At 35.0% G+C, this 14,478-nt stretch overlaps 1 protein-coding gene across 1 annotated transcript in view; it reads left to right on the top strand.

Moving 5' to 3' along the window:
• The window catches only part of LOC130253370 (WW domain-binding protein 11-like), a 32,890-nt gene extending 29,640 nt beyond the window's left edge, over nt 1-3,250 (top strand). Inside the window, exon 4 of the mRNA XM_056491890.1 lies at nt 2,874-3,250. Coding sequence (XP_056347865.1) covers nt 2,874-2,888 — 15 coding nt within the window. The 3' untranslated portion in view covers nt 2,889-3,250. The remainder of the gene's footprint in view (nt 1-2,873) is intronic.
• The last annotated feature ends 11,228 nt before the right edge of the window (nt 3,251-14,478 follow it).

Here is a 14,478-nt window from a genome sequence, read left to right as displayed (position 1 = left end):
GCACTTGCCAAACACGACATTAACTCTGCTGAAGCGAACGGAAACCAGATCTCCACCCAGGCTACTTTTTGTCCATTTAGCCAAGAAAAGCAAATAAATCCAGGGCTAAGACTGCAAGCTTTCAATTGCTCATTTTAAGTGTGCTCTATTATTATATTGGAATGATCTCAGCACACTGATGTTACAGAATCAAATATGTGCTGCAGACCTTGGCAGAAGTGAGCGTTGAGTTAATGAAAAGAGTTTCAGCTTGACATTAGCTCTATTTTGTAGCCTTAATTCCTCTCTAATTTCTTCTTTGGAAATTTTAGAACTCAATCCCATGCAGACAAAGTGAGAAAAAATATTGTGTTGCTTATTAATTGTTAGGGTAATGACAGAGGTATTGGAAAACACACTTAGAATGAACTTGAATTAAAAATGTAAGAACTGGTGATACTCTCATTATATAAGCAATGCTTTTTGAATATCATCCGGTTCTGCTATAGCCCAGTAGGTATGAACAGTCCTTGATCTTTAGGATAGCTTAAAATGCAAAGAAAAGAGGGAAGGATTAATTAAAACCAGTCCATTTAAGTAAGCAAAAAATTGTTTTCCACCAAAAAAACACATGGAAAGGTGTCAGATTAGATGAAAGATATAGACAGCTAGATAATAATCCCCTTGACTGTGTGTTTAACTTTCCTTCTATTGATAGGTTTGCTTGAGTAGTATTAAAACATTTCATGAATCTGTTTAAAACACTACTTTACTGTAGCAGAATGAAAATGAATGCTTAGTAGTCTGCTGTATGCTTTTAACAAACAGATTTCATTTACTCCTTTGAGCCAAGCAAAATTAGAAGGACCTAGGGTTCTCTGATCATTAGCCCAAAATTAATGATCAGTTATTGAATAATTAACTGTCATTGATATCTCATTTCTAAACAAATCAATGGACCCATTTAAGTATTTGTGTAATGATAGTAATATAATCCTTCCTCATATGAACTGCAAGTGAACAGACCAAAGAGAAAAAGCACATTCTCCACCCGAAGTAATTATGAGACCTACTTAAAAACCATTTGCCTCAGCAGAAATGTAAAGTATTTTTCTGCATAATTTACCTCCAAAATGTGTGCATTTGGCTTCCACATTAAAAACTGAAACCTGTGTGAGTGGAGGTAGTGCTCCAATACCCTTGAAATGTAAGCACATGGGTGTAGGAGATATTTCTGAGTGTGGTGAGGCACTCCCAGGCATGGTGTCTGAAGTACCCAGGGAGGGGGGGACCCATGGGTCATCCCCTGGCCAGGGGCTCGCCAGGGGCAGCACACAGCTCCTGTGAGCAGCTTGTGGAAGATGGGGCTGGGGAGGGAATAGAGAGGGACATCCCCCTGGTTCCATAATCTCTTCTCCCTGCTCTGCACTGCTTTCCTTCCCACCACCCAGCACTTCTCTTCAGGGCAGCCAAACATGGTCCAATAATATAGGATTTAAATCAAGAGGACTATCTTTTTTTTTTTTTTTTAACACTATAACATTCCTAATGCATGAACAAAATTGCTGTCACCAATGAAAATGGCTTTATAGATGACTCCATCCCTGAATTTTTATAAATACTCTCCAGTGTCAAATACTACACTTAACATTGATTGTCTTAATAAAAAGCAGTGGCATGCATGCACTTGAGGGGGGAGGGAGGGGGGCTGTTGTTTATTTCAAGGCACAAGTACAGAAAACTATAAAACTATTCAAATCAGAAATTATATTAAAATGTACTTCAGTTCACTCAGGACATTGAGGACTTACCATTGGTAACCCTTTCAGCTGGTAGGACAATGAATGCTTGAAGCAGAATCACTTATTAGTGTTATGAAGAGATGCCATTTTAAGCATTTAGTAAGAAGTCTATGAACATAACAAAAACCACAATTGGAAACAGAAATGTTTGCCTTAGTATTTCTATGAATGTTTAAACAATAGCAGCAACAATTACTCAAAGCAGCAAAAATCCAAACTATGGGACTGAAAATCTTAATGTTCAGCTATATTTAATAAAATAGTAGTTATATGGGTATACTAATCTCAATATCTAGTTATTTTTGTTATAATTCATTTGCTCTCATCCTTTGGTAACAAGCACTATTTCAGATTTGCCTTCAAGTATCTATTAGCTATTTCTTGAAGAGTTCCACCCCCACTCTTCTGGAACAGCAATTTTTGAATAATTCCCAAGAATCTGAGGTACATTCTCTGCCTCAGCTGTCCAGTTTTAATAAGCAACCAAATTTTGCCTCAGTTTTGTATTTGTGGGTTTTCTAAGAGAATAGGCTCTCAGTAAGGGATTAGAGGGAACACTGATTTCCTTCCAGTCCAAGCACAGAGTCTATTCTCTCTCTTGGTTTTGAAGAAGGTTTGTGTTCTGGAACACGCCTGTCCCCTCCTATTCCTCTGAGTTTACCAGCTGCCATGTGACAAGAGTGTATTTTAAAATGTTTGTGAACTTCTTTTTTAGTGAAAAATCTGTAGGTCTTTCCCAGCCTTCCCAAATGTGAATATCTCTGAGACATATGCCAACATATTTGAAATTTTTTTCTGTTGCAGAAAAAGCAATATGCATTTATGTCTGATTCCACTTCTGAGTGTGGAGTAAGCTGTGGGAGTGAGGGTGCTCCTTGTTAAAAACTGGGGATGGGGGGAGGTTGGTGGGATTTTGTTTTTGCAGGTGACCTGCTGCTACAGAGCTCCATTTGTGATCATTCCATATTGAGAAAATTCAGAACCAAAAATATTCATATCTGAGTCATATAGTAATTTTAAAAATCTGTGTTTCATAGTATTTCATAGCAATTTCTAAACACATACAACCAAAATCAGTGTATTTATTTTTAGAAGGAGTTTGTATGATGAACACAGGATGAACGTGTACTGCCCCAGAGAGGGAGAGGATTGAAGAGCTCAGCTTTAGCCAGTCCCATTCACCTTGGATGTGCAGGCATCCCAGCAGGTTGCAGCAAGCTCCATCCCAACCACACAAATGCTCTCAGGCATCAAGCCACTGTGTTTGTTCCTATTGTACCTGGAATGTTAGCAATTGAAAATGAGATGTCTGCTCAGCTGACATATTCACGATGTACAAAGCATTGAAAGAAATTAAAGATGCAAAAGCAATGTTGAAACAACCAAATTTTTCCCCCTTTCAGCTGTTTGAATAGCAAGCTGCTTCTTTCTTTCCTATTAATCTACACTGATAATAAAAAGGAATTTTTAAAGAGAAATGGTGAAGTTTCTTAGCTGTAAATGTTTATAAAATACCTACTTATCTCAAAATTGTAATGATAAGAACAGCTAAGAAGCAATTACAATTTGCTTCGATATACTGCCAGTGGTCTTGTTCCATGATTTTATTTATTATTTTAGTTTCACAGTATTTGACAGAAATTGTATAATTTTTCTTTTTATTTTCTCTGCATCAAGATTTTTATAGTTGGCAGTGACAGTCATCTTCCAGTTCTGCTTGGAACTATACCAGGCAATATTTTCAATGTGTTTTGAAATAAAAAGTATTATTTATATTTAGATTGTTATTTAATTGCAAAAGTGCCAGGTTTATAGCCATATTTATCAATCAGCTGTTAAAAGTACTTATTTGTCAGACTGGGGTTCTCAAATAAATAAGGGTGACTTGCCCTTCTTTCACTTTAAAAAATGGTTTGTGTGTGTGAGAAGTATCAGCCTAAATAAAGCCTATGATGAATTTGTTTTCAAAGCCATTATCTAGTTCTTTAATTTGAATACAAACAAGTGTGATTTAGAATTAAATGAGTACTTTGCACTGAGATTTGCCTCCTTGATTTGTTTTGCATTTAATTTTTTCTTTATTCTTCTGTTCTTATTGTGTGTTCTTACTATACTGTGTGTTCTAAATTTTATAGCAATGAAGATCAGCAAAAATGTTTCTCTGCCACAGAGTCTGTACATATATTTTACATACAATTTTTATGGTTTTTTAAGTGAAAAAGCTGCTTTTGAAGCAGCTCCCCTCAGAATATTTACAGTTCAATAGTAATATCAGAGAGACCTTAAAGTAATGCTCAGAAGAAACAAAAGGAAGCCAGGCATAATTTCATCATTTAGAGAATTAGGAAGCTATAAATGAGCAGCAAGATTAATGAAAAACAAGTCTCTTTGGTTTTAATTCTAGATGATCCTATTAGTAATGTGTTTCAAGGAAAGCCACATTTCCAGTATAATTTTAATTTTTTTTTTAACAATGTTATTCTTCTGCTGTCTTTTGACAGTCCAGGTTTTCTTAAGCAAACCTGAAATAGATTTGTATCAGTGTGCCTGAGTTCTGGCTTTGAAACAAAAAGGTAACTTGGTTTTGACTGTCATGTGATACTATCCTTTATGTTAGGGTGGGTAAGAGATGCTGAATTAAAGCAAATTTATTTCAGAATTTCTTGAAGTTAAACTCTGAGCATGTGCTTACCTGAAATAACAGCTCAAAAAAATTGAGGAGGGCAAAGAGCTATTTTTTCTCTAGTTCAAGAATGATGAATGTTCTTATCCATCTGACCAAGTTAAGAAGCAATTTCAAGTTTATCAACTAAAGAAAGGATAAAGGCTTTTTTTCTTTCCACTCTTCTGGTAGTACTTCAGTATATTTATATGAAATGCTGCAATGAATCAAATCAAAACACTGATTTAAAAATGCATAGCATTAATGTCAGAGCAGTGTTTTTATCAGCTAATGATAAACTCAGAGCATCTCCCTTAGTTTACAAGGCTGATTGCAGCTAAAGGCAGTGCTAGACTTCTACACATTTTGGAAACACGTTATTATAGTTTTCAAAATCATTACTTTTTGCAAGCAAAATTTATTTTGTTTACTCAAATCAGATAAATGTTATGGGTATTTTATTAATCATTTTCCTGCTTATGTATATTGACATTTTTCACCAGATTCTTCCAGCGCTCCAAGTTGGGATGTCAAAAACTGTGCTTGCAGAAATGAAAGTATCCTCATTATGCAAATTTAGGTTCCACTGATAGGCATGTTCTGTTTTATAAATTACATCCTCTTGTCAGAAGTCAAATTGTATTTGAATAACTTCATGGAAATTGTCACCAAGATTTTAAATTGTGTGCCTTGTATGCCACTGTTGATTTAGTCAGTAAGTAAAAAATGGACATATGTTGATTTTTAAATATGTGCATGATTGTTTTGTCATAAATGTTATTTAAATGAAACCTAGATGCATATGTAATTTTTCATGTATATTTTTGTAAAGTTTTGCATTATATAAATAATCTTAATATTTATATTTAATAAAATATGTTAAACAGTATTAGTTGCTGTATATTTAATCCTAGCAAGTTTGTTTCCTATAAACATTCTTGCAAAAATTTCCTGTAGGGTAAAATAAATATACATGTTCCGATAAAAATATAAAAACATAAAAGTTAAAATGAAAAGTGAACTTGAATTATGAAAATCGTTTTTATCTGCTATAAAAAGAATGAGATTCTTATTTACATTTTTATGAAATTTACAAAAAACAAACACAAGTATGTTTCACTCATATTGTTAAGAGTATTTAGTAATATTAAATTATTAGTTCATTTCTTATTTTAAGCTAAGCAATTTAATTAAAAATACATTTAAACTAATTAAAAAGAATAAACTGAGTTCCTAAAAGAATATATGCAAATAATTTATATAGAAGAGATTGCAATTTAAAAAATAAAGTATTGCCCTTCTAAAAAATAATTCAGTGAGATATATGTTACCAGCAAAAACACATCCTTAACAGAAGCTCATAGTTTAGTTCATCTTAGTGTTCAGAATGACCATTATTGCAGCTGGAGTAATCTTTGATGTTAAGAAAAGTGGAAAAATCAAAGTGAAGTGGTAAATCTGTTCATTTTTCAAACATATTAATCTTGTCAAGATAATACATAAAATCAATCTTTTCCTTTTTTTTTTTCAGAGGCTTTTATTCCCTTTTATCCAAAATATGAAAGCACTTAGGAGGATAAAGAAATGTGGATGACTTTGGAAAAATGATCTGAAAATATATTTTGTCTGTTGGTATTAAACAGTGACACAAGTAATGTGAACTGTGCATGGTCAAAACATGAATTACTTGTTCAACTATTGGAATTCATCGTATTTGTTCTGCTTATAATATGAATATACAGCAAATTTCTGGTACAGCTTTCTTAACAATTCAACTGAATTTCAAACCCTGACAGTAACAAATACAAATTGCACCAGCCCAAAAAAATTGTTGGGGCTAATTTTAATATTAATGAATTCTTTACAACCTCAGTTCAGCAGTTTCGATTAAGCTTTAATTAGTAGCCAGAGGGGAATCCAAAACAAAAATAAGGAGTTGAATTGCTAATTAAGTTAGTTTGATGAGGTAGAGTTTTAGTAAAAGACTGGTTGTTGTTGGCTGTGCGGGTTCTGACAGGCTAAAAATACTAAAGATTATCATTATTGTAACTAACATCCTACATTACCAACAGATTTCAGCAAGAAGCAGACAGTTCATTAGAGTACAACACTTTTGTGTGTCAGTACGAGAATTAGAGTCTTGTTAATAAGATAGCAGTGCATGGGAACCATAGACCAAGACAAAAAAACGCGGTTTTGAATTTGACTGGTGATAAATTATCTAGTTATTTGATACTCCAGCATGCATCTGAATCTAATGTGCATTTATTTGTTAGGAACTGCCTGTCAGTCAATTCATTTCCCAAACGGAATTTTGTTTATTAAACTACAGGGCTTAGCGATTTTTCTTTTGACATGTCCATCACAGTCACATATTTCTCAATTTACATGCTTTAGATGATAAAATGTTCACCAAAAAATTGTATTTAGTACTGAATGTGTAGCTGTGAGTAGGTGCAGTGTTAGAAGCTCTACCTCCAGAATCTACATCACAGAGTAGGCAGTTTAAGAGAAATCTATAGGCAGACTTAGCTGAAGAAGTAGCATGTAGTAAAATTATATAGCTATGTTTTTTTCCTAATGATCCCTTTGATAACAGGGTAAAATCTTGGCCAGATTAACTCATTATCAAATGAATTTTTGCACTGCCAAGTTAACTATTGCATTCAATTAAATATTTTTGACATTATAAGTGTGCTACCGTAGCTCCCGAAAGATTACTAATTATAACCACTAAAGCTCTGCAGTGATAGCTGTTCGACCAAACTGCACATGAGAAATGTGTTAGATATCTCTGTAAGGATCGTAAGGAATGTCATTTGATTTCACTATACTTTGATGTTTTCTATAATTTATATTTTGTCCTTTTGCTTAAGGTTTCAAAGCCTACAAACCCAATAACGAAGGGATAAGGGAAGACAGAAAAATAAATTATATTGTTTCTATGGCATTAAATATAAGCCTGCTATCAGAGCTACATTGCACTAGTGAATTGTAATCAGGTACTTTGACTTAACACTGTTTTGTTTTATAATAAGAGTGGTTGCCATATGTTGGAAGTCCTATCTGTCTGTGTCTTAGGGGTTTCATACCTCTGTAACAAATCCAAAAACTCATTTTATAATACCTTAAATCTACCCATTGTAATGTAGCTCCACTAGCGTAAATCCACATCAAACTTTCCTCATGAATGTTGCTAGAAGATTACTTATATTATCGCTGAAAGCAAGGGGAAGCATTGAATTAGGATGCAGAAGATAGAGGAAAAATAACTTTCACCAAACCTTCTTTTAATGCATAGTTTACAATTTTCTTTCATTCAGCATGAAACTGATTAAAAGCACATGGATGTCCCTCATAAAGAATCCTTTGCACAAATAGATGCATTTTTTAATATATTTACATCCTTGAACGCTTGGAATTTGAACTTTAATGCAGCAATGTAGCGGTTGTTGGAAAGGAGCATATGGTATCCACTATACATTTTTTGAATATACAGTACCTTCCTCTGCTGTCTCACTCTCTCTCAGTGGCATCCAGGGATTCCCACTGGAAGACCAGAGCCAGTTCCTGCAAACAGTGCTGGTGTAAGCTGTCAGGGACACCCCTCCTGCCAGTGTCACACCAGCAGGCAAACAGGGTCACACACCCAGCCCGAAGAGCAGAGGTACAGGTGTGCACACTCTGCACTCACTACCCTGTCTAGATGAAAAAATCAAGCACAAATAACATCTTTTAAAGGAGGCCTGATAAATATCATTTGTGTTCTTTGGATTATTTTCTTCAGTGCACATTTATCACAGATCAAGGCTATTTTTTAGTTCATTCTTTCTCAAATATCAGACTGACATTTTTCCATATGGCTCACTTAATGTGTCAAAATTAAAAGAAAGATAAAATTAATAGAAGAACAACTACCTGAATGAAGTTGGCATTCATTTAAAAGACCAAGGGGAGATTTTTAGATTAGTGAAATAAAATGCAAGGTCATTGAAAATGTTCAAAATTCCCAAATTTTGAACTAAGAAGTTTAACCAAATGCTATATTTAGAAGTTTTATATTTCCAATGTTTGTCTTCTTATGCCAGTTTCAATACTGGTGTCTCTGCTGATCTCAGTGTAATTACTACTGACTGACAAATGTGAGAATGACAGAAGAATCAGGCTTTTTATATGATGCAAAAAGTATGTGAAAATTATATCATTGAAGGGCACTCAATTACTGCCTGTTAATAAATATTTTTCCCTTTCTGATTTTATTTTGATTTACTTTACAATCAAATGCAGACGATTCTAGTACAAAATGCTTGCAGAATGAGCATCTTTTCATACACTGAAAATCAAAATCTTTACAGTCACATTGTGTTAACCAGATGTTCAGTTTTATAAATTGAGTTAGTGTAGAGCTACTAATCGTTTCAGCCTTTAAATACTCAGGGTAATAAAAAGAGCAATATTATTAACAAAATAGATTATTTGTTTTGATATGGAGTGTTAAAATAAAATTCATTTAATAGGTTAAGTCAAAATGAAATGAGTTTTTGCTTTGGTGTCTTCATATAAATACATATGTGTATGTGCATACATGTGGATATGAATTTCTGTGTGTAGACATAAAAAGTATAAATATATATGTATTTATAATCCCTCTGAAACAATCTCCTGTTTCTCCACTCTGCAAAAGAGCAATTTTTTCAACAGGCTCACAGTCCTAGCTAGACAGGAGTTTATGTGCCTCTAAATGTGTGTCAATTCTCTGCAACGGCACAGAGATGGGGGAGGAGGCTGCCTTTATATTGTTTTGTTTAGAAATTTATTCTTTAATCAGTTTGAACATACAAGCTGGGTTTATATTGATGACCTTAACTTAGGAATAATGATTGAATAGCACCTAGCAGAAAGAAAACTTAAGCTGAATATAAAGGAAAATGTCATATAACTTGTAATATTCTGTAGCATTTAATACAAAAATTGAGAGAAAATGAAAGGCTAGGCTATGTGTGACTTTTCAGGTACAAAAGAGAATCTTAAAGTGGACAGTAGTAAGGTTTTCCTGGATGGAACAGGTGTTGATGGCTCATTTTTTTGTAAATTTTCCACAAATGCATCACCCTCAGAATTGTATGAAATACTTCTGAAGCAGTATTTTGGACAGAGGAGATAGGCTTAAGAGGAAGATATGTTCCAAAAACACATTGATGGTTCTCATAATCAATAAGAACATTCAGGAGGGAGAGAAGTGTTTATGAGCAATCCAAATGGCCATTACAATGACTTAATAAGACAATCCTGAAAGAAAATACATTTCTTACATGAGAACAAATAACTCTATTTCTATGTAATAGATTATTTATGTTTTGAATAATCCATTTATTTTAACTGCATTTGTGCATATTCTGAGGTATGTTACTATATGAACGACAGCCCAACATCCAGTCCTATGTTCAGTGGAGACCGAAAAAATTGAGAAAAAACCCTAAATTCAAAGGCAATAAATTTTAAGAGCTCCTTTGCTTAGTGGAAGATGCCTTGTGATGGCCAAGTTTTGAAGACAGTGCAAAAACTTCTACCATCTCTCAGCCGAGCAGAACCTACAGTCCTTTCACAAATTAGCTGCACACACTATTTTTGTTTTAGTGTTACTTTCTTTTAACTCACAGTCTGGATGGATAACACTATTTCCAGCTAGTGTGAATCTATTTCTGCAGGGCACCTCAAGCACAAATCAGCTTTCGTCTAACCTGGCTTAATCAGGGTTTTTCAAATCTCCTCTCTGCAGCATCCGAATAGCTGCTAAACTTGCCGTGAGATCTTGCCAAACGTGTACAAAAGAATCGAGTTTCTGCTCAGATTCATGCTCCCAGTGACTCAGTAGGAGTTTGGAATGTGTTTTAACAGTGTCCACTACAAAATGAATGTCTCTTCCCATATCATTAGACAGATGGACAGGCTGGCAGGCAGGACCAGCCTGGTTTGGGGGCAGGGACCAAAATAACACGATCATATTTCAACTCATTGTTCAAGTTTAATGAGTTCTGCCATAGCTCCAGCACTAGAAGGTTATTGTGAGGGAAAAACAAAGGGACCCTTCTTTTGTCTTTCTTCTCAAACTATCAGGCCCCATTACTGAAAATTAAGGTTCAATAAAATTGGTATTCAGAGATAATTAGCGGACAGCTTTGGATAATATGACCAAAGTGCTGGTTCACAGCAGTGTGTGCTGAAGTGTGAAAGAGCAAGTTCTCCATTGCTGCTTCTGAGGTCATACCCCCTCATCCTGCATACAATGTGGCAGTCAAAATGCAGCATTCTTACCTGCTGTGATAAAAAATACACCAAAGCAAATAAATTATTTCAAACCCCCCCTCCCCCTCACAGTTTTTTTTTTTTAAACAAAGCTAGATCATTAGTAATAAACTATGACTTCATTAGAATGTTCCACATAACAGGATTACAGAGGAATGTGTCAATAACTGGCAAAGGTTTGTCTTTCATTAATTAACACTTTTGTATGAATACAAACTTGTTATCCTCACTTTTTATAGGTGAAATATTATCATTAAAATTAGGCCTTGGTTTAAAAAAAAATCTTGATGGTGTTAATTTGTACAAGTGAACATTTTCCAAATATTGTTTAGATTGGAAAAGAAACAAAATTTGAAATCAGGCAGAGTTACAGGAAGATTGCATTTCTCTGCATTAAAGGAAAAGTTTCAGAGTTCTACTCTTTTGTATACATGTATATTAAAGTGTACATCTACACATTCACTTCATATAGTTGAATATTTAAGAAAGTAACTAATTAAATATTTGTTCTGGTTTTGTTGCTTAACAGAAATGCACATTAACTACTTCAGCTTTGCTTTTCCCATCTGTCACTAAGGAAACAGCTCATAAGCTTAGGGAAAGTCTGTAATACTGCTCTGTTTATCCTGACACGCCAAATTTCTATGTGGACAAAGAGCAAAAAAGAAAATTCTGCCTAAAAAAGTAGAGTATTTTCCTGAGGTAGAAACACAATCATTTCTATTTTTACCAGTTTTACCTGGTGGCTATAAATGTAACTTTTAGCATTACAAAGATAGTAACTAAAATATTCACATATGTAGTGGAAACTTGGCTACAACTAAGTTCTCAGACACTGATGCTGTTTTATCTTTGTCATGTTTATTTACGAGATAGATCCCATTAACTGAAGAATGTGCAAGTGTTTTAATCTCACCCTATCTGAAAAATCGATGGGTTGATCTAAAATATCCTTCTCTTTTTGCAGTTCGTAATATCTTTTGTTTTGAACAGTTTGGGTCAAAGTTCTGTGAGACAAGGTCCCTTCCTATCTCATCAGTCCCAAAAGGTATGAAACCCTTATATGAAACAAGATATCAATAAACTGGCATTTTCTTACCCCTTTCCCAGCTGTTGCTAGAAAGGGTGGTACAGTAATATTTAATGTGAGCTGTTATTGTTGTTGTTGTCCTAAATACCTCTTTATTTCACAATTACTGAAAAATAAGCATATTTAAAAAAAAAAAATAGAAATTATGAAATTCTGTCTGTTCAGGAAATTCTGTCTTGTTCACTGCACACTTGCAGTGTGTAGTGTTACTTTAAATGCCTGTGTAGAAATATACAAAAGCAAGTGTTGGATTTGTCACCCAGATTACAGAGACTTTCCATGAACTTAAATATGAAAAGTGGCTTCAGATAATAAACCAAAATGAATTAAAAAAAAAATCAATATTATTATTATTATTGGTGAGGAAAAGTAGGTCTCCATCTTTATTTTTCAGGAAGTGTTTCTGAAATTGCATGAACTTCTAGATTTTTCAGAAACTTGGGATTTTTTTTTTTAAATAACATCTTGCTGAGGGAATATCTTGACACCCTGCAATACAAGGTGGAAACCTTACTGATCCTAAACCTGGAACTAGGTTTATTAACCTTGCATAATGAAGCACTTTCATCTGCATTTCAGTGTGCAGTGAACATAGTATGTGATTAGAAAATGAGGATTAAGGCTGTGTCTATACTAGCAAATAATTCAGTTTGATAAGAGTAAATCAGTAGATCAAAGCAGTCAGTGCTGAAGCCCTACATCCTGTGGTTGAAAGTTTCATGTTCATTTTGATCTCCTGGTCTGTGTGTCTTCATTGCTCAAAGTCACCTGCTCAACATCCAAATGCTTAGGGCTGCATTAGGGGATGTACCACACCAAGTGCACCTCTGAAGTGGAGAACCTCACTCACTTGTCTCTGAAATCCATCTTGGGAGTATCTAGTTTGCAGGAACCAAACTACACTGTCCAACAAAACAGAGTACAGTAACATGAGGAAACTGAAGGACTGTGAATCAAATTGTGAGTGTGATACAGTCTAGAAGTGCCTTCTAGCTAGATGAACACAGGGTACAGAAATTCTTGGAATTTAAGTTACTTTCTGACCCCTGTGCAACCTCCTCAACAGTGTAGTATGCAGCCATTTAGTTTCTTTAAAGAAAGTCTTGCATCTCCTTCTACTCCAGAACAAGGAGTTAGACTGAAAACCCTTCTGCAGCAGGCTGCAGACATTGCAGTAAGCCCAGGACTTTCAGTTCATCTCCTTTAGAAACATACTAAAGAAAACAATTCATACAATCCACTGAAGTCTGCAGGCATGCTAAATTTCCCAGGGATTATATTTGGGTATGTAAAAGTAAACTACAGAGATCAGCAATATTTTGCCACTTTACAGTGGCATCTCAAGAGAGATTTCCCAGTGAGGAGCAGTGAGGACCTTTACTCAGTCCATGCACTACAAAACCACAAACCCTCTGTACAGTGCTGTTCTGGAGACAGTCTCAGTGAGTTATCACAGCCCTGTGACAATCTGATATGCCCTGTCAAGGAGGTCATAAATCATCAGTGATTATTAGCTCACCACTGGCACTCCTCAAACTTAGATATCCTGCTTGTAGACCTGAGCAACTTCACCAGCAGTTATCTTGGCTGTCTTTATCCCTTTATGGTGAATAGCTGGGAGGGTCTGACATAGTTTGATATTTCCATAACCCCCAGGTCTCACATCTGTATCTCAGTATGGGCAACTAGTTTGTGTGATGAAAACAATCACAATAAAATGTGGGTAAATCAGAGCTGGGCTCCTCCATGCAGTTATCTTTGGTTTATTTATTAATTATTTAAGAGTAAAATTCAGAAGTGATAGAAGTGTTACCCAAAAAACCCCCATCATTCTGCATATCTTTTAAATATGAAGCGGGATTGGCAGGTATTTTATCTAACTGCTCTGAATAGTGTAACATGCTATTCCACAGTTTCTCAGTTACTCATGCATTTGAAGCCAGACAATTTTCATATACTGAAAACAGAACAAAGGGAAGAAAATCAGGGTTCAAATCTAAATCCTAAAAAAGTCAGCAGTGTTTTCAAAAAATTGAATTAAGCTTCAGTTTTAAAATTAAATAAATTACATTTAAAATGAATGCTGAAAAATACCTAGGTTTATAAATTTATTTTCTTTGAAAGGATGAAGAGGATTATACATCTATAAATATACCTTAATTTTGGAACTAGGCTCTGCTTCCACAGTCCTGTCCCAAAGCTATGCTCCATAATAGAAGGTGCACTCTGGATCTGTTCCCACCCACTCCCTACCCACCCTCCTTCCATGGCTCTTTCTTGCTTGCTGCAGAAAGCTAACTGAAAGCATACAGACTGGACTGGAGCCAAAGCAAAGTTAAGCCTCTTATTGATAATCACAACAGGATATCAACCTAATCTAGGGCTTAACCTATTATTTCAGTCAAGATTCCCCCTAAGAAATTTACAGGGTGTGTTGGATCTGGCTGAGATGGAGTTAATTTTCCCCACAGCAGCTCTCATAGTGCTGAGCTTTGTATTGGCAGCTCTAAAGGTGTTAGTAACACACCTATGTTTTGTCTACTCTTGAGCCAGGCTCCACAACCTCAGGGCTGTCTCTTCAACATTCCCCCCTCACCAGTAGACCAGGGTGGACAAAGTCTTGGGAAGGGACACAGCTG

Source organism: Oenanthe melanoleuca, chromosome 1, assembly GCF_029582105.1.
Source record: "Oenanthe melanoleuca isolate GR-GAL-2019-014 chromosome 1, OMel1.0, whole genome shotgun sequence".
NCBI lineage: Eukaryota > Metazoa > Chordata > Aves > Passeriformes > Muscicapidae > Oenanthe > Oenanthe melanoleuca.
This window is presented reverse-complemented; position numbering and strand designations above follow the sequence as displayed.